This window comes from Euprymna scolopes, chromosome 25 (genome assembly GCF_053919585.1).
Source record: "Euprymna scolopes isolate OS-2025 chromosome 25, ASM5391958v1, whole genome shotgun sequence".
NCBI lineage: Eukaryota > Metazoa > Mollusca > Cephalopoda > Sepiida > Sepiolidae > Euprymna > Euprymna scolopes.
This window is the reverse complement of record NC_136506.1, coordinates 96,998,490-97,020,521: the sequence shown is the minus strand read 5'-3', so window position 1 is coordinate 97,020,521 and position 22,032 is coordinate 96,998,490. Positions and strand designations below refer to the sequence as shown.

Sequence of the window (22,032 nt, the reverse complement as noted above, 5' to 3'; positions counted from 1 at the left end):
TATATAATTGTTTTTGTTTTTCTAATCTCTCTCAAGTGATTGGAAATCATTGTATATTTTACATCTAATTCAGAATCAATTTATCGGATAGTTGTGTGTGGATTGGCTTCAACTAAGGCTCTTAATTGATTGTTGATGGCCGACCACGACACGTATCATCTTCAAGACTCTTGTTGCCAGCACAAAATTTCTTAAACCACCATTGTGCTGTGCGTTCAGTAGTGGTTCCTGGGCCAAACGCTTCGTTGATATCTTATATATATATATATATATGTTTCAGTAGCTTTTCAGCCTAGTTTGCATTCAAATAAGAAAATTATGCAAATTTGCTTTTTTTCCATCATATAGTCAACATTGTGAAAATAGGATAGAGAGAGAGAGAGGAGGGAGAGTCTGAATTACAGTGTAGACACGTTGACAGGAAGTTAAGATCAGCTGATTGGATTGCGTGTGAGTCATGTGATCAGGTTAGCTGAATCGAGGAGATTTGGTTGCGACTTGGACGAGAGCGGACAGCTTCGCCGTTGTCTCCTCCCCTTCGCTGGGGGTAGGGAACAAACGCTGACGTGGTAGAAATAAGACCTAGAAGAAAAAAATAACACAGGTCAAATTCACTTTCCACCTTCTGCAAGACATCTGGGAAAGTGAAATAAACTATAGAACCAATTTCTTGTCTTGGTGTGAAATAAATCTTTGTTCCCAAAAACAGGTATCAAGTCTCCCTCCCAGACGAGAATTTCCAGATGGACCAACAAAATGGCAGAAGATATGCTCAAATGACATGTCACACACATATTCACACTTAACAGCATATGAACATATGTAATAGAAAGACCACTAGATGATCACACACAAACGACATTAACTCTGATAAGATAATCAAACAAACAGACACGTTTTAATATATCATTTCCATTCCAATTTCAACCAATATACAACAAACGCTCATTTTATGATATGACACAACGTAACAAACGCTCATTTGTTGACACAACGTAACAATAATTGTTTTACAATGATTGTACCTATTTACAATGCCTCCCCACGGGACAGAGTTAGACACTAGGGTCGTTTTTTAACGTGGAGAAAAGGTACAAAAATAAAAATTGTCTCAGTCGTGAATGATTTCTCCTCCACTGAAAGAGAACGAGAAATGGAAGTGCCGCATCTGAAGAACAGATACTACACTTTGATCTTGGCCAAAAGGCCAATATGATTGTAATTCAAATGCTTAAAAGCTCTTTAAAATGATATAGAAATGTATTATAATGAAAATTTATTTGAAAATGCATCATTTGAAATCAAAATTTAAAATTCCACAAGAACTTTCTTTTCAATATATATATATATATATATATATATATATATATATATATATATATATATATATATAACTACTTCATTTACTCACATAAAATTAATATACGAAAGTATAAATTTATGCGTAAACTTTAAGTATTTACTTCAAAAGTGCTCAATACTTAGGAAGAGCTAGTTAGTAAGTTATAAAATATATATGGCGCTACACTGAATATTCCGCGTTTCATCCACTCTAGGATTCTTCAGGCTTATGTATATCCACAAAACCTCTGGTCTTGGTGGAGAGGAGACTAAAACTTTCTGCTATGGTTTCAAATGATCTGAAATAACAGCAAGAGGAGACTTGATTCCAAATATTTCTCATATGTTATATCTCCCCTCTTTTTGGAAATAGAGTACAATTATGAATAACTCTAGAATCAAATAATCCTTATACACTGTGAAATTTACTTTATGTACGAAAACCAAAGAGGGGAAATATAACAGATGAGAAATATTTGAAATGAAGTCTCCCCTTGCTGTTATTTCAGATCATTTGAAACAACAGCAGCAAGTTTTAGTCTCCCCTCTATCAGGAGCAGAGGTTTTGAGGAAATGTTCCTATTTACAATGCCTCCTCACAGGACAGAGTTAGACACCAGGGTCGTTTTTTAACGTGGAGAAAAGGAACAAAAATAAAAATTGTCTCAGTCGTGAAGGATTTCTCCTCCACTGAAGAACAGATACTACACTTTGATCTTGTCTCGTATACAAAACTAGGAAAACAAATGACTGTGATTGAAACATTTTATGGCTGTAAAAAAAGTGCTAAAAATAAGCTCTGGGGGATGGATGACCCTTAATTCTGCGATCTTAAGGTCAAATGTCACATAGCCCACTACACAATTCCGGTCATTACCTTTCCAACAAGCCTTCATTTGTTAAATCCTGATCAATAGTTGCTGAGATTTGGAACTTATAAAATTGCCAAAAAAGGTGAGATATATATATATATATATATATATATATATATATATATATATATATACTCATAGCCATATTGAATATTGAAATGCTCATATCTTTGGTTCTATGAGATGAAAGTACATGAAAACTCGCAGACTTTTTGAAGATTATAATACTATTCTATGGCTAAAATTTTATAATTTGTAAAAAAAAACTATATTTTCAAACCAATAAAATATGCAAAAATTTGCCTACATTTGCATATATATAGTGTCCTGGCAGGCATCTTCAGTTTTGCTGCTTTGGTTATCTCCCCTGTGGCCTTGCCAGGACACTAATATATATATATATATATATATATATATATATATATATATATATATATATATATATATATATATATAGTGATGATCATATTTATTGGCACGGTAAAATAAAAGTTAAATTTTGTCTAATAAATTCTAAAAAAGGGATTAAATTAAAGAAAATAACAAAGTATATTATGTATTTTTAACTGGCCTTTCCGATGCAGCAATCGGATTTTAGAAAAAATAAATAACAAAGGAACAACAAACATAATTGCAAAAAACCCTTGTTCAAAATTATTGGCACGGCTTTGTTTTTCTTTTAGTATCAGTATAATATCAATCAATTTCCGGTTTACGTGCTTTCTGAACTTTTTTATAGCCATATTATGCTTGTTTAACGCTAATTCAGTGAATAATTTTTTTCAGATAATTTTTAGATAGCGATTTATTTAAACTATTATAAGTGACTAAATTATAATTTTCAATCGCCATGGTTAAAACTAAGGAACACAGCGAAGACGTCAGGAAGCTTGTTGTAGCATGCCATACCAATGGGGAGGGCTATGATAAGATTTCAAAGAAGCTAAACCTTCCCAAATCCACTGTTAGAGCCATAATAAACAAGTTCAAATCGCAAGGCCACGTTATGAGTTTAGAGGGTAGAGGGAGAAAAAGGATTTTTTCCCCAAGAGATGAACGGAAAATTGTTCGACAAGTAAAACAAAACCCAAGGATCTCTGTTGGGGAGATTGTTGATGAACAGAGCACCTCTGGAGTGAATGTATCTCGACATACAGTTGGTAGAGTTTTGAAGAGAGCTGGTTTAAAAGCATGTCGTCCGAGAAAGACTCCCTTATTGAAGCCTATGCACCTGAAAGCAAGGCTAGCCTTTGCAAAACGTCATATTGATAAAGATGTTGCATTCTGGAAACGTGTTCTATGGACTGACGAAACGAAAATAGAGTTATTTGGCCATAATAAAGTGTCTTATATTTACAGAAAATCTGGCGAAGCTTTCCTGCCTAAGAACACCATACCCACAGTGAAGCACGGTGGAGGCAGTTTGATGTTTTGGGGATCCTTTGCTGCCTCTGGACCAGGGCGACTTGTTAAGGTCACAGGTAGCATAAAAAAGGAAGATTATGTTAAAATATTGGATGAAAACCTGAAAGACTCTGCTAAAGAGCTCTCACTTGGTCGTCGTTGGTGGTTCATGCAAGATAATGACCCAAAGCATTCGGCTAAACTGACTAAGAAATGGCTTGAGGACAATCATATTAATGTTTTGGAGTGGCCATCACAAAGCCCAGACCTTAATCCAATTGAAAATTTATGGAGAACATTAAAATTGAGGGTAATGCAAAGGAAGCCTAAGAATCTTATTCAATTGGAGGATTATTGTCAGGAAGAGTGGGCTAAAATTACTACTGAAGAGTGCAACAACTTGGTTGTAAACTATGAAAAGCGACTGAGGAAGGTAATCAAGGCCAAAGGCTATACAATTGATTATTAAATAAATCGTGCCAATAATTTTGATCAAGGGTTTTTTGCAATTATGTTTGTTGTTCCTTTGTTATTTATTTTTTCTAAAATCCGATTGCTGCATCGGAAAGGCCAGTTAAAAATACATAATATACTTTGTTATTTTCTTTAATTTAATCCCTTTTTTAGAATTTATTAGACAAAATTTAACTTTTATTTTACCGTGCCAATAAATATGATCATCACTGTATATATATATATATATATATATATATATATATATATATATGACTAAAAGACTTAACTTCTTTTTATTTGACTTGTTCTACCTTCTCATTTTTTATATCAACAACCGACCATGTTGGATATATGCCAGTATATGGCTAATGTATCACAGTGCCTCCATAAACTTTGTCAAAAAAAAAATAGAAGCATAGGGAAACATCACGACAAATGTCAGTTACTTTACCAATTTAACAAGTGTTTTTGCTTTCATATTTCATACGTAATACAAAATTGATTTTAAACACTAATAGCACGTCATAATCTTTAAAAATAAATACAATGTTTAAGCTATGGATATCGTCTTTCCGATAAAATGAATCATGAAACAACACGATTACTGAATATTTTTAATTACTCAAACAAGGGTGCGTTGAATGTCAATAAAACTATCTTCATAAATAATCCCATCTGTATTTCCTTTTAGCAGTCATAAACTGACATTTCTTTCGCCTCACAAAGAGCAACTCCTTTGAGATGGTTTCATCACACGATGACCAATCAGCATCTAGAACTAATTTTAACTAAGCCCTTTCGAGATGACTTCCAGATCCTTTGGCATTTACAAAGCAGTAACAGAGAGCTTTGAGGTACACACAAAGAAAGATGTCTTCACTTTTGCCCCGGTCATCATGACGCCAAGCAAGACATCATTTTTCTATTTCATGAATAATACTTAATTGATTTTAACGAAAATATGTTCAGCATATGATCTAGGCCAAATACCAAAGTCAAGGCAAGATTTTGGCAATTACTTCGGTTCTGTTTATCATCAAAACTCAAAAGACCATATTGTAGCCAATGATTTCCTTATTTCAAATAATTTGACAATAGCTATTTATCAAGGCCCGAAGGTTACTCGAGGATAAGGGTTAAAGACCATATTGTAGCCAATGATTTCCTTATTTCAAATAATTTGTCAATAGCCCTTTATTTATCAAGGCCCGAAGGTTACTCGAGGATAAGGGTTAAAGACCATATTGTAGCCAATGATTTCCTTATTTCAAATAATTTGTCAATAGCTCTTTATTTATCAAGGCCCAAAGGTTACTCGAGGATAAGGGTTAAAGTAAAGCATACTCTAAGCATAGCATTTCAAATTTCTTAACTGAACTGGAAGAAAAAAAATCAAATCATTGATAAATGAGTTAGAAAATAAACTTTAATCAAAGAAAATATTTTAAAGCAGTTTTTTATGGGGGAGGGGGTAAGACAGCCGAAGATTAAACGGATGAAATATTTGAACAATTTTATGATGACTGCACAGCAGTTGAATTTGTTTAATGAAAACAAATTAAAATTACAAGCATCCGAGAATGATATATATATATATATACAGGGTGATCTGAAAGTAATTCACTATTCTAAAGTAACTATAATTTTGTAATATGTTTCTCAATTTTTGTGTGTATGTTACTTAATTTGTTGTAATTAAATCTGTTCTTTTGTTTTCTTTTCAGATCTGTTATATAAATTTGGTTTTTTAATCTTGAAAGGAGAATATGTGAAGTTATTAGTTTCATCCCGCAAGAGTTTCTTGTGAAATCAGTTGATGCGGTTCATGGCTGACTTGAAAAACTGGTGGCGAATGGTGGTGCCCATATTGAATTTTAAATAAAAGTCCATGTAATATACTTTCTTCACGTATTCATTAATTGGAGAAATTATACTTCAAAAATATATTATAGTTACTTTAGAATAAGGAGTTACTTTCAGATTACCTTGTATGTATAGAAAATAATATATAAGCTCCACATCAATTTGTTGAGCTTTGAATTATCCTGATAAGTTTCTTCTTTTAAAGAATGTATCTAATATATATGCTGAATATAACATTTTCTTTTTTTACAAAAGTTTTTTTTGGGACGGGGGGGGGGGGTAATGAAATGATCCTTTTCCTTCTGTTTCATCTTTCATTTTTTTGTCACACTTTTTCCAGAGCACCTGTGAGTTGCCGCCTTAACTGTTGAATATGTCCTGCATTTATGGATGTGATCTTCGTCACCAGAGGATGCGTATAGTTTTGGTTGGTTTCAATCTCAAAGATGCTGCTTAGGTTGACAAGCTTCAGTTGACACTGCTTAACACCCTGCAACGGAAACAAATATCCAAATTTAAATACAATAACTCTATGTTCATGTGTTGGAATGGCTCCTGATTAATATTGCAGAATGCATACATATATATATATATATATATATATATATATATATATATATATATATATATATATATATGTATGTATATATCGAGAGAAATATAGTATTTTATTGGTGTTCAAAAGCTTCATATTAGCCTAGATGTATTGAATTTGTATGTGGCATCTGTTGTTGCAAACCTATGATACTTTGGTCCAGAGGAGAATTTCTACAGCTACTTTATTAATATATATATATATATGATGTTTGCAACGTCTTGTCAGACGAGTGCCACTCCCTCAAACACTTAAAGTCCATGAGCCCAAAAATGACTTCCATCGTCACAGAACCATTTTTATAGACAAATGCCTGAGGGAGTATCTATACACAAATGATGTTACAGAGTCTTAGCTTTGTACAACAGCTAAGTCTCTTTCTCGATTCAAGATGTTGAGATCCAGCAACAAGCAAGAGCAAGATAGCCAGCAACAAGTTAAACTGCAGACCAGTTTAATGCGGGTACTGGTCTCCCGCTGTAAGGTTTTTTTAAATCAGTGATTTGCTTCTCCTAGAAAGGTTGCCTTCACCACAGCTTACGGGAGCCCTCTCCACCCCAGCACATACATACAAACACACACGGTGCTAGTTGGCCGTTGACCCTAAAAAAGGTTCATTCGCCCTTTGAAAGGTCTTGTTATTCCTTCAGGGAGACAAGCTGCCCTCCTCACCAAACAAGTCTGGTGGGGGAACCAGTTTAGTCGCCGGTGACCTGATCATGAGGCAGGTAGTACTGGGTTACATGGTACCAGTAGCATATGACATGACTTGACATACATATATATATATATATATATATATATATATATATATATATATATATATATACAAACCCAAATACATAAACACATAATAACAGTGACTAAGAGTATAACCATATAAAAAAACCTGTGTTAATTTAAAGAAATTTACATTCAATGATTATTTAATTCCATAGAAAGATTTGTTATATTTATCCTAGATAAATTTATGAAGTGCTTACAATTAATACATATTTCATCTCTTTAGATCATCAATTTATTTCTAAATGTGAATATAATAATAGCTAATTTTTCATTAAGACAAAAAAAGCAAGTGTTGTTCTGTAGCGGCAGGTTGAAGTTTTCTTTAAAATGTTTCACCATATTATAGGTTCTATATTATTTTCTTTATGACAAAATTATTGATAAAAGTAATAGTATAGTTTCATCTTCAGGCAGACAGATATCAAACCGCTATTAGTAATAGATCTGTGAATGAGAGAAAGAGGAAATATACAAAATTATATATATATATATATATATATATATATATATATATATATATATATATATATAAACTTAATGAGAAAAAAATATGTTCTTCATTTCAATATAAGAGAAATTTAATGCAACATGGGTCACTTGTATGCACACAAAGCACAATCATTCAAAATGGACATTTATTATCCAATATTCAAACACTTTTCATGTTTGGCCCTGAGACTTGACGACTCTTGTTGTCAATAATCTTTGGTATGTCAAACTGAAATTTTTGTGTGGTTCCAAGTTTTATCAGAGTTGACAAGTGATTGATTTTGCAATTGCATTATTTAGAATTTAAAGTGAAGACAGCTAAGAAATTCTCACAACTTTTATCAGATATTTTGATATTTTCCTTTATCTCCTCCACGTTTTGAAAGTTATTTAAAATCGTCTGTGTAGTCTGACCACAAATAAGCAAGCCACATGTTTGAAAGGTCCCTACTAGTGTACAGTCTCTGTCAAAAATGGCTGAGAAAAAATATGCTTCATTTCTGGTTCTACTTTATATAACAGGAGAAAAAAAACCCTACCTCTTGAAGTTTCTTTTTTAAATTTGGATCCACCCCTGGCCCTGTCATTTCCTGAAACAAAGAATTGCAAAGATTACATTAAACAAACTTTAACAAATGCAGAGGGAAAACAGTGTTAAAGTGTAAAAAGATGAAACAGTGGACATATAATTTCGTTACAAGTTTATAGACAAAGAACTCGAGAGCTTTACAATTAAAAGTGAAATCCTTTTCGTTAAAAGTCATTGAAACGTAATTAGTAGTGTTGGGACGATTAATCGGAATCAGAATCGGGAATCAAAAAAAAAAAATCGGAATTTTTTGTGGTATCGGAATCGAAAAAATTTGTGTCTATTTTCCGATGCCAAAAACGATTCTTTTAATTGGCCTTTTTATTTGATTTTCTATAAAGAAAAATATTTTCCCACTAGTAGTATTACAAAAACAATGAATATATATTAATTTTAACCTATTAGTAAAACTAAAATTGACAGATCATCACTCACATGTAAATCCTTACATTTGAGAACAGCACATTTAACGTGTGTTTTTACGGTAATCATGAAAAATAACAACTTTATAGTTAAATATTTAGAGATTTATAAAGAATCGGAATCGGTAATTGTATCGGAATTGGAAAAAATATTGGAATCGTGACATCCCTAATAATTATATCTGTGTTAGTGTTATAATCGAAAATAAAGGGAAATAAAAAAAAATGTAAAAGAGTAAGGTTGTTTCCTCTGGCAGACTCACATTATTTACAATATCGTTCTTGTAACGTTATCATTTTTTTCTATTGCTATTAAATAGTTTCATGCTAATATGAAGTGTTCTCGTTAATTCTCATAATCAGCAGCAAACGACGTCATTCTTACAAACACAACAGTCAGGATTTTTGTTTGTCAACGCACAATGGATAAAATAGTTGTTAGAATTTGTTAAATCACGAAGGTAAAATTATTTCACATACATGCTGTGAATTACCTACCCTAGGGAAGGTACAATTATTTCATACATGTGTAATACCCGTCCTAGGATAGGTAAAATATTCTTTTACTCGAAATAGCAAATGATACATAGACATCAAAAATTCCTCTATCCTAAGAATAAAAAATATGTTCAAAATCAACTTCAATTTTCTCATTGTTTATACGGTCCCAAGCAACACCGGGTAGCCCTACTAGTTCTTACAAAACAAAATTTTTGTTTGTGACATTAGTCAACGCACAATCGATAAAATAGTTGTTAGGATTTGTTAATTCTCAGCAGTCACAATGTTGGAAGGATCACACTGGTAATTGATAATGTACACTCTATGGAAGCTGATGTCCTAGTTATGAAAAGTGGGCTGTTGGGCTTTATCATCATCAAAGAGTTGACGGTGGCTAATGACACAGACAAACAGCCTGGGTGTCATATGAAGACATCTTTTCCTCTTAAAATATGAAGAAATTACAATTTCTTACACTAAATAATATAATTAACCAAAAATAATAATTAATAAATAATATATAATGAAACTATTTATTAATATAATTAAATATTATAATAATATAATATTACTTGAAATATTATATAACAAAATAAAATATAAAATATAATACAAAAATAAATATAAATAATATATAAATTAAAATATATAAGATAACATAAAAAATATTACTTTAATATTAGGAAATGAAAATATCCTTTTAAGCGTTTCTGGAAACTTTTAATATATAACTGAAATAAGTATTCTTTTTTCGTTGTTTCCAGAAGGTTCCAAAAACTAAGTGTATTAAATTATTGGATTCTGGAACATTCTCCAGTGATTACTATGAATAGAAGAGTATGCGTTTGTAAAACCAGTTATTGATTCATACACCAAATTGAAACAAACCACAACAGACAGCATCTTGGTGAATATAGATTTTTCTGAATCTTGATATTGACCTAAGAAAATATATCTTCGAATGTTATTAAGTACTTTTGACTTATGGCGTATTGCTAGAACAAAATCTCCCTTAGATCATTTTGTTTACTGCAAAATAGTTTTTGTTAATTTTACTTTTTGTTTACAATGTTTTTTCTTTTTACTCCTTTTTTTTTATTTATAATATTCATGTTGCAGTGAATACCCCTAGTCATCACAATAACATAACAATCACACTAGTAAGTGATAATGTACTGTTGGACTTTATCATCATTAGAGCTGTGACAACAGCATATTTTTTTCATTGCTTTGACTTTCGAGTGTGTATCCCTTGATATCATATATGCTTTTATATAGAGTGATGTGGTTCTCGGTTGATTAACTGTGTCTGTGTTGGATATATACTGGAGAGTCAAAACAATGAAAAGAATATTCTGTTGTCACAGCCCTACTCATCATCAAGGAGTTGGTGGTGGCTAATGACATGGACTGACAATCTCGGTGTGCCAAATTCAAATCCAGTTCGTTCCACAAAATCATTTTCACTTAGGAACGTTGACAACTTTCACGTGATCAATCCCATAAGTACCTAATGTCTTTCTAGAAAAAATTTTAACTAGAAAGATATCAGAGGAATGAATACCAACTATAAAATCATCTGATTCATTTCAAATGACATCAGCTTCCATGATTCAAGATGTGATGTAAGCCAGGAAAGAAGCAGGCTAACCCAACCATTTATCTCCTCTTTATCTCAATTTTTATCACGTTTTTTGCTATCTCCGTGTCATCTGAACCTGCTACCTCAACTGCTCTATATCTACAAACCCAAGAACCACCCCTCCATTCTTTCAAAGTGGTCATACCATTAAAATCTCCTGTTCTGCACACGTCTCTCTCTATACTGTCCAGATTTAATCAGAACTAAGCCTGTCTTTAAGAGTCGCATTATGAATCAATAATATTTTGTAATATTCTAACCTACTTATTGGTATAGAACGTAATTAAAACGCTGGATGGAGTTTTTTTTCAAAGAGTTTGGTGAAACTACATTCTCAGAGATGAGTCATCATGCTGACCGCATTGCGATCAAAATAGAAAAACCAGATTTATATGTAGAGTTTAATGACAGGACCAAGTTGTAGACAATACATTAATTGTCCACCTAGGGAAATGAAAAAATAAAAATACCAACATGAACTGGAGAGATGGCTGAACGAGAAATACTTTCCTATTGTGCCCCCCCCCACTAAAAAAGCTGGATTCCATTCCTCACAGTCGTTTGACAGAATTAATTTATGATGCGTCTCGTGTTGGACTTCCACAAAACTAAGCCGGCACATGATGCATGCACAGTCCATGCTGACATCTGTGCACAAAAGCTAAGAGAGTCACTGTTTATCAAGGTGTGAAGGCCACTGGAGGATAAGGTTTAATGAATGTAAGGTGGTAGTATAGTAATCGTTAATGGTTTCAATTGGGTAGAATTTTGATTATTTATGGGGACGGTTCAACAAGAACTTGTTTACATTGGATTTCAAGGCTACCATGTTGTATTCAACCGGGAAGCAGGCCAGAAGAACAGTGTTCCAAAGGTGGGCAGTTATGGGAAAGAAGCTTTGTTCATGGAATCTGCGTTTAGATATAGGCACAGATAGAGAGTGGGAGAAATTGTTGAAATTTTGCGATTTGACAAGTCCATCTGAGTAAGGTACCGTTCTTAAGAAAAAGCAGTTAACCAAATTCTGGGTGGTCAAAATTTAATAGGCCAGATATTATGAGTTTCTTTGGATAAGGAAAAACAAGATGGTGGAAACAAAGTCAGGTGTCTATTGATTATTGGCCGGGGGAATTTGATCATCCCAAAAGGATAACCAAATTATGTCTTTTTTTTTTTACTCATACGAAATGGTATTTGGGGGAAAAAAACGCCTGGTTATGCAAATGAAGGAGTGACCACTCCCACCCCGCGCGCACACACACACGAGTGATGATAAAAGGTAAAAACCCAATGGAGAGTGAAGGCAATGAACCCTCCGGTCGGGAATGGCAGTCAGAGATGCACATTAAGGAAAAGAAATGGAAAAAAAATTTTTAGAGCTTGAGAATTTCATGAGCTGCCTAAGATTGGTTTTCTGGGAATTGTGAGATGGAATTGTGAGAATTGGAGGTAGGGTTAAGCCCACCTGATTTTTAATATTATGAAAGGCAAAAATAGCTTCAAGGACACATTCTGCTAGCCACTTGGGGTTTTCACACCAGTCAGAGAGAAGCTCCTGACTTAAATCTCACTTTATTCTCAGCTTCTGAATCTTGAAGAGACAAGCATAACTTTACAAATGGAAGTCGCCAGAAGATTTGTATTTAGTCACAACTTATGGACACTCAGAGTTTTGTAACTTTTGTTTAATAATTAATTTTTTTTGTTTATAAGAAAAATGACCACTGGTTTTTCTTTATTTGTTGGTTGCCTGTCAAATTGAAGGTGCAGTTGACTTCTGATCTGCCTTGCTGCCAGGCGGTGAAGACACAGACCAAGCCATTGTGAGAAGAGAAATCAGCACAAAGACAAAGCAAAGTTAGTTGAAGTAAACAGTGTTGCCACACTGACTTAAGATTGTGCATGAGCGTCCGAGCAGTATTTTCCAGTGACCAGTGAGGATCTAGTCACTCTTAAAGGACCCACCACTAGACAAAGTTAAAAGTGTAGTTATTAGAACTAAGGGTTTTCCTTGCCCGTGTGTATGACGAGGACCTGTCCAGTGTTACAAGATTGGCTTTCAACCGTCCTTAGGCATGTTGGTTGTTGTTTGGGAAAGAAAAGAGAAAAGTTATTGACTCTGTAGATATTTTCGTATTCTTTGAGTTATTCTCTATTTTATGGTTATTGTTTTGTATTTGTAAAAAATTAGTTGACAAAGGGAAGGCAACTCTAATAAAGATCAACAGGGGATTATCTCCCTTCCATTACCAAAATTTTACGGGTGTACATTCGTTTTTTTCTACAATTAAAGGCTCCCAAATGGTACTAATCTCTAGACTTGGTCTGCTTAGTAATTTTTCGTTTTTGTGCTGCCTCCTTTTCTTTCTTTCGTTTTTCAAAAATGACGACCGTGCCAAACAGCATACTCGTTCACATTATTCTTTCAAAGTAAAAAATTTAATATCCATTTTTTATTTTAAAGAAAAACATATAAATACTCTTAATCCATCTAATTAAACCTTATCCTTGAATGGCTTTCAACCTTAACTAGCATGGGACTAACCATGTTTGGGCACCCAAGTGACTAATGCAGGGTTAAGGAGTTGGATTTTCCCCACATTAAAAACTGATCTAGTGTCTAACTCCGTCTTCATGGGAGGCAGGTAAATAGAGATAAGATGCAGCGTGCATCATTTGCAAACCTTATCCTTTAAACTTGACCCCAACTAACTGAAATGCTCTCTGACAATAATATAACATGTAAACCCTTCAGCAGCTTCGCAATTCTCTCATAGTATTTATCATCATTCACCTGAAGATCTAGCCATCTCAACCATTACTCTTGAGTAGCTTTTGGTTTTGATAATCGTGGACAATTTATAAAAAAAAAAAAAAAATTGATTTACTTACAATTGATTGTTGCACTGTGAATCCAATCAGTTGAACAAGAACCTTAAAAAAGAAGAAAGCAAATATAAATACACGTCTTTTAAATGTGTTTAAAGTTGAAAGAATGATTATGTTCTAATGTGTGAGAGAATAGTGCATTTAAGGAATTGTTATTTTTTTTATCTTTTATGTTCACCAAGCCTTTTCTTTAGTTCACACTGACTTTTGCCAATATGCATATCTGATGGCAATTACAACATGAGACAGTATACACATATATATATATAGATAGATGCATTGGATGTGAGAGGTTTTGGAAAAATGTTTTAATGTTTGCAATGCTTTTTCTACAATTTATCTCTTTTAATAAGAAAACTTATACTAACCAAACAGAAATTGAATTTAGAACTAAGCTATTTTACCTCGGACTGACCTTCACTTCTGATCTAGAATGGAATACATAGATCAAATCTATTGCCAAGATCGCTGGTAAAATGGTTGGATCACTCTACTGCTCCAGTAAGTATCTCACTGCCGATGCGATCCTCTATCTGAATAAGAGTCAGATACATCCTAAAATGGAGTACTGTTGCCAGTTCTGGTTAGGAGCTGCCTTGATAGAATTCAAAATCGGCTTCGAAATCTAGTAAGTGATGCCTTTTTCTCTTCCCTGTAATCTCTTTCCCACAGAAGAGACACCACAAGCCTTTCTCTATCGTTATTTTCATTGAACTCCAATCGAATTGCCAAACTTTCACAAAAAAACACTCAACTAGCTACAAGCATTATATATGATTTTCCCCAATCTCTGTCTGTGCCTAAATGTAAACACAGATTCCATGAACAAAACTTCTTTCCCAGAACTGCCCACTTTTGGAACACTGTTTCGCTGGCATGCTTCCTAGTTGAATACAGCATTATCATATGACGTCATCGTCATTCATTTCCATTCATCATTTTCAATCCTCTCATAATTATCTTCATCATTCAACTGACAATCTAATCATTTCATTAATTCTTATCCTCAAATGGTTTTTAGTCTTGCTAAGTAGTAAAAAAAGGTCCAGAAGCTCACCTCATTTGATAACTGCACCGGAAGTGTCCCCGTTCCATCATTTAACATACACATCAATTTCCATTTGTGATCAGTTCGTTCTAGTTTCCCAAGTAAAGTCGAAACGTAACCCTAAAACGTAAAAATAGAAACAGAAATGTTACTGAGTGAAATAAGAATGGTGTGTTCTCGTCTAAAATTTCCCCCATATTAAAAAAAAATGTAAAGAAAAGTCTGTACGATGTACATACCTTGACAAAACAAAAATATCATATTCCAAAAGTCACTTTTTTTTTTTTAAACTCACTTTACCCCAAACAAAGCATATCGCCGCTTGGACATAAGGGGTTACTAATTGAGACCATGTCTAAGAAAGATTAACAAATATTAGTTTATGTTACATTTGAACTTCTGCATATCAGTACAATTAGGAAATCAGGTAGCAGGAAGGGAATTCCAAAGTTTAGCTGCTCAAGAGAAGAAGCTATTAGAGTAGAAAACTTTCTGGCATTTAGGGACCTCAACAGTGAAGGGGTGTGATTTTGTTGCTAAGCAGGTTTGTCAGTGATATGTACATGAAGGGGGCACAAGTGCAATGAGTTCATCAGAACATATTTCATTATAATACCTATAAAACAGGCACAGGATGCAACATTGCGGTGATGGGACAGGGGTTAGAGCCTTGTTGACAAAACGGGACTTATTAAATTGGAGACTGTTTTGGACCTTATCCAAGAGAGAGAGGCTAGTGGTAGAAGATGCACCAGCCTAAATGTGGCAACAATACTCCATGCATGGGCAAATGGTAGCCTTGTAGAGGTACAAGATACTCTTATGTGTGAGTAGTTTTCTAGTATGATAGAGGGAGCTCATCTTTCTTGCAGCAGTAGTTTTATTCTTTTAAAGAAAATCATTTTTAACTGATTAATTGGAATTTATAGGCATCGCAGCATAAATCTTACAAGTCTTCAATTATTTTTGAGTTATCTCCCTTGTTTATTTTTAATTTTTTCAAAATGGCAGGCAAGACAGTCACTCATATGATGTCATAAAATTTGATTTTCTAATTAAAAATTAAATTTACTTGATCAATTTATGTGATTTTTGGAATATGATATTTTCGTTTTGTCATGGGTAGGTATATCATATATATTTTTCTTTATTCTTGTTTATTCCAAAAATCATATAAATTGTTCAAGTAGTTTTATTGTTGGATATTGGACTCCCAGATAGCACCAGATGACCCGATTGAAGCGGGAGAGGTTAGGGAGATGGCATTGTGATTGTCAGTGTTAGAAAATATGAAATATTTCACTAAGAGAAAAATGTTATTGAAATGGATGTTTTCGATGGCAGAAGAATGTGTTAAAACAATAAAATATTTACAGGATATTTAGCTGATAATTTTGATTGATATTTGGGTAATAAAAGATATAAAAATAAATTACAATTTACAAAAACAATAAGATTGACCTGGTATTATGACATCAGATAACGAACAAAGAAAGAGTGATCATATATTCATAAAAACACAGACCAGGCAGGTAGTGAGAAGCAGTTCACCAGAAAAGGTTGAAGTTAGAGTTTGTCAATTAGTCATTGAAGCATTTGACTTAAGAATACTAACTAGAAGAATGTAGGAACACCTATAGAAAAGTCTGCAACTTCGAGGGAAGTCACAAACAAGAAATAAATGTTATATATAAAATATAACTTGGTCGTTATGATTTTCTTCAGAGAAAAAGTGTCTTCAATTTCAGGACAGCACGGCAAAGAACTAATCAAGAAAGTATGTGTTCCTTTGTCTGGTGCCAAGCTGGCAAAGATGCTCATCTCTTTGTAAAAGAACTGTCTCTAAATTCTAATGTGCCTCGTTTGCTGAATTATATCTATGTGTAATTGTCTATGTGTAAACACCACATGCACCCATGCAGTCACTAGCTTAACGAACAATATACATACAAGAAAAGAGAACATTATGTATACACAAATTGGCATCTATATACACCCACATGCACAACAGAGATACCAAGCGATACGGCCCTGTAGCAATATGGACATCAATACACATACATGTATTTATCCCAGGTTGACAAGAAAATTCTTCCAGTTTTTAACTTTTAAATTCGGATGAACATATCTTGGCTCAAACAAAAATAGTTCTGCAGTTTCAACTTTAGACAGATACCAAATCTTCATTTGTAATAGAATAATATAGTTTGGGCTCCAAACAGACAGGAACCAAATCTCCATTAGTAGTCAAAATGCAACTTACTTTAAGACGAAATTTTGATGCATTTTCTGGCAACTGACATTCTTGCAACACAAATAAGTATGTGAATGGCAATCGCTTTGGTTCAACTGCAAAATAAAATTTTTCATTTAACATATAAAATAATCTTGTGAGATTTCAAAAGTTGGACCTAAATAGCATTTAAACTGACGTAAAATATTGATTCTAAGTTTCATTTGTTATAACATGTTATTAACACTATCATTCAAACACGATATGTACAGAATATATTCACGGAAATACAACATATCAATAGTAATAATAATAATGATGACTGGCAGATCACATGGAAATTTCACAGTAGGTGAAAATTTTTAAAACACATTTTAAATAAAATGAATAAAAAATAGAATGAAACCAATAACGATGAATTTAAAACAATTTTTTAGCAAATTCTTTTTTTACCTTTTAAAGCTAAAAAGAACCAATTTTTAAAAATTTAGATTTTTTTTCAACGAAAATTCAACACACAACACAGGGTTTTGTCTTGTTTTTCTGAATAATGTTTTTTATATAAATTATAAAGGAACGAACTGAACTCCAATCTCTGGTCCCCCCTCGCCAATCTTTCACGAAAAACACCCGTCTAGCCGAATCCACTGTGAAAAATTTCCCCCACTCTTTATCTGTGCCTAAATCAAACCATGGATTCCATGAACAAAGCTTCTTTCTTAAAACTGCACGCCTGTGGAACTCTGTTCCGTCTGCCTGCTTCCCACCTGACTACAACTTGGATGTGTTCAAGTCCAATGTTAACAAATTCCTAATGAACCGCCCCCTTAAGTAAACACTTCATCAAATCTCCACACTAATGTAATGTACTTGCAATAACCCTTATCCCTGAGTGGCTTCCGGGCCTTGATAAGTGGTGACCACTGTGTAAAAAAAAAAAGAAAAAAACAATTCACTTTAAAAAGAAAATATAATAAAAAAATTACAGTCTCCTCTTAACATGACTTTTTTTTTATTAAAAAATAAAATAGCTAATTTGAAACCGAAAACAGATAGCTATATTTTTGTTGTTTTTTTTTAATTTTTGGAGCCCTGAACTCGCAGGACTACTTCGTTTGGTCATACGTCGAGAACATCACCAACATGATCTTCCACAACACCAAAGCCAGCCTGATCACCGTCATCTGCCGAGCATTCATTGAGCTCCCACCAGTGCTTGTGGAAAAGACATGTTCCCAGTTCCGGACTCATATCCAGGCGGTGATTAAGGCTGAAGGCGGCTACATTGAATAGATGTCAACTGTACTACATGATTAAGTTAACTGAATTGATTTTTCAATAAAAGTTTTAAAATAAACTGTTGTGTTGTTTTCTTTAGGGCAACATGTTTATCGTTTCACTCTGTATATAAAAATATGCACACATAAACTCCTACCTCAATATATATATATATATAGATAGATAGATATAGATAGATATAGATATGCATATACAAAGCCAAATACATAAACACCTAAATATATAAGCACCTTATTAGTCAGTGACTAAGAATATAACCACATAAAAAAAAACCTGTGTTAACTTAATTTAAAGAAATTTACATTCAATGATTATTTAATTCCACAGAAAGATTTGATTTATGATATTTACTCAAGGTAAGTTTTTGAAGTGCTTACAATTGATACATATTTCATCTCTTTAGATCAACAATTTATTTCTAAGTGTGAATATAATAATAGCTAATTTTTCATTAAGACAAAAAAAGCAAGTGTTGTTCTGTAGCGTCAGGTTGAAGCTTTCTTTAAAATGTTTCACCATATTATAGGTACTAGTGGTGGGACGATTAATCGGAATCGGAATCGTTAATCGTAAGAATCGTGTATTTTGGGAGGTATCGGAATCGGAATCGCATCGTTAAAAAGTACCTTAATTTTCCGATTCCTTCATTACGATTCTTTTAGTCTGATGTTGAAAAAAAGTAAAAAAATTTCCTGATATTTCTAACCGCAAGAGAGAAATGTAGCATGTTATAAAAAGAAACCAAAGAAATTCATTATTAACAGGGCAATGCTTAGTGCCCCTCCCTTACAAGGTTCATTCATTCAGATCTATTGTAATCAAAACTACAAAAGAGTTAACTTGAAAAGAAGTATGCAGGGCTCTACATTGCGAGTAAAAATAAAAAAACGCTTATCTTTTTGGCGATTGTTTTCTTTTACTGACAAATCTTCTAATACTGAATGAAAATGTTTTTTCAACTTATATTTTCTTAAAATAAAACGAGCAAAGTCAAATTATTTAAACAGTAAACGGTTTAATAGAACAATGTACTTTTTTTTCTTTTTTTAAAAGAAGGCTTTTGAAAGAAATATCTCTAAAATGAAATTGATCACATTGTATTATTTCGCAAAGTTTTTACAGTTGTCGGCTTCTTTTGATGTTTCCAAAAAATCGACCCCATACCTATCTCTTCCAAACCTAAAGTTATTAAATAACCCCTTCGTTAATTCAAGGGTAATTAATTCAATTCAGTCAAGTTTTTTTTTTAATTTCATTGAAATAAAATCCATTTTTTAAATTTTTTTCTCCATAAAGATAAAACCCTGAATTTGATTATATTAAAAGCAGAATAATATAATCTTTTTTCTAGAATTTTAAATTGAAAATTAAAAGTGTTTTGCGCAGTTTTTTGCTGAACGAAAAAGAAATTAATATATATATTTTTAAAAGGTTTTGTAATCAATTAATTTTTATGTCTAAATAATATTTACGATTAATTAAATAATTTCATTCTAAAAAGTATTTATGAATAGAATTTTACTTAAGACTTATAGTTTAGCAATATTGAACCGCATCAACCATGTGTGAATTGAACACAGTCAACCAAAAAAAAAATTCAAAAGAAAATGCATATTTGCATTTCATTATGTAAACTTTTATACATTGGTTTCAAAAATTAAATTCTATAAGTTTTTTTTGTTAACTACCGGTTGGTACAATTTACCGCCCCATCTCTTTATATTTTTTTTTTTGTCTTTTTTAGCGGATTTTTTTTTTTTTTTTTTTTACACAGTGATCACCACTTATCAAGGCCCGGAAGCCACTCAGGGATAAGGGTTATTGCAAGTACATTACGTTAGTGTGGAGATTTGATGAAGTGTTTAATTAGGGGGGGGGGGGCGGTTCATTAGGAATTTGTTAACGTTGGACTTGAAAACATCCAAGTTGTAGTCCGGAGGGAAGCAGGCAGACGGAATAGAGTTCCACAGGCGTGCAGTTCTAAGAAAGAAGCTTTGTTCATGGAATCCGCGTTTTGATTTAGGCACAGATATAGAGTGGGGGAAATTTTTCACAGTGGATTCAGCTAGACGGGTGTTTTTCGTGAAAGATTGGCGAGGGGGGACCAGGGATTGGAGTTCAGACGAGCACCTGCCATGAAAATAATGATCAAACAAGGATAGGCTCGCAACGTCTCTTCTGTGGGAGAGAGGTTGCAGGGTAGAGAAAAGAGCATCCCCCACTAAGCCACGAAGACTATTTTGTACTCTGTCAAGGCATGATAGGCTGTTTTTGGCAGCTCCTGCCCAGATATGGCAACAGTATTCCATCCTTGGACATACTTGGCTTTTATATAGATAGAGAATTGCATCAGTAGTGAGATATCTTCTGGAGCGGTAGAAGGATCCCACCATCTTTCCAGCGACCTTGGCAACAGACTTGATGAACGTGTTCCATTTCAGATCAGGAGTAAAGGTCAAACCCAGAAGCTTGTCAAAACACGGGGCCTCACCCAGACGAGAGCCATCCATCACAATTGATGCCAGCTGGGGATCAGAGCGTTGATGATGTAAGGATAGGAATTTGGTTTTGGATGCATTAAAGGTAACCAGCCACATCTTCCCCCACTGAACCACGCGCTCGAGATCAGAGGAGAGAGAATCCGAGAGAACTTTGTCATTTACAGCCTTTGATGTGTTGCCGTAGATGGTCGTGTCATCAGCATAGATGTCAATGAATGATTTAAGTATGTGTTTAGGGAGGTCATTGATGTAGATCAGGAAGAGAGTTGGGCCCAGGATTGACCCCTGAGGGACTCCAGCATTTATATTGCAGGCCTCCGATTTTTGTCCATCTACCACTACTCTTATGAGCCTATCGGAGAGAAATGATTTAATGATAGAGAACACATTTCCAGTTATACCGTAGCTGGAAATCTTGTGAAGTAGACCCTTATGCCATACCTTGTCGAAGGCCTTTGATATGTCAAGAGCAATTGCCCTAGAAAGGAAGCCTTTGTCAAGAAATTCACTAATCCTGTGGGATATAACTGTCAGCACATCTGCGGTAGATCTTGCAGAGCGGAAACCATATTGTGTGTCACTAAGAAGGTTATTCCTGCTGAGGTGGTTGACTATTTCTCTATTGAATATGGATTCCAGCAACTTACTCATAACACACAGGAGACTTATTGGTCTGTACTGAGAGGGAGAGGACTTATCACCTGAATTCTTAAACACAGGGCAAACTGATGAGGTCTTCCAGGGGGTCGGAAAGCACTTCTCCTTAAGGCAGCGCTTAAATAGTTTCGTAAGTATGGGAGCAAGTTCTGGTTGAAGCTTTTTTAACACTATAATTGGGATGCCATCAGGGCCAGTTGCCTTACTAGAATCTAGGTTCTTGATTAGCTTGGCGACCTCATGCACAGATATTTGTATGTTACCTAGCTTGTTCTGTGTTGTAGGAGGAAATATGGGGAGTTGATGGCCTTCGTCGCATAGGGTAGAATTAGCTGCAAAGTTCTTTGCAAATAGTTTGGCCCTGTCTGACGCTGACTAGATGACCTCTGGTCCATTGATAATGGTTGGGATAGAACGCACAACGCCAAAGTCCAAAAAAGTCTTC

The 22,032-nt window shown here is 33.8% G+C and overlaps 1 protein-coding gene across 3 annotated transcripts in view; it reads right to left on the bottom strand.

Annotated features, from left to right (window-relative positions):
- Positions 1–5,477: 5,477 nt before the first annotated feature.
- Positions 5,478–22,032, bottom strand: part of LOC145247543 (recQ-mediated genome instability protein 1-like) — a 74,577-nt gene continuing 58,022 nt past the window's right edge. For all 3 annotated transcript variants that reach the window (XM_080109383.1, XM_080109384.1, XM_080109382.1), the window contains exons 12-16: positions 17,161–17,246; positions 14,907–15,017; positions 13,853–13,894; positions 8,346–8,396; positions 5,478–6,426 (exon numbers count right to left, since the gene is read on the bottom strand). In XM_080109383.1, coding sequence (XP_079965509.1) covers positions 6,262–6,426; positions 8,346–8,396; positions 13,853–13,894; positions 14,907–15,017; positions 17,161–17,246 — 455 coding nt within the window. In that variant the 3' untranslated portion in view covers positions 5,478–6,261. The remainder of the gene's footprint in view (positions 6,427–8,345; positions 8,397–13,852; positions 13,895–14,906; positions 15,018–17,160; positions 17,247–22,032) is intronic.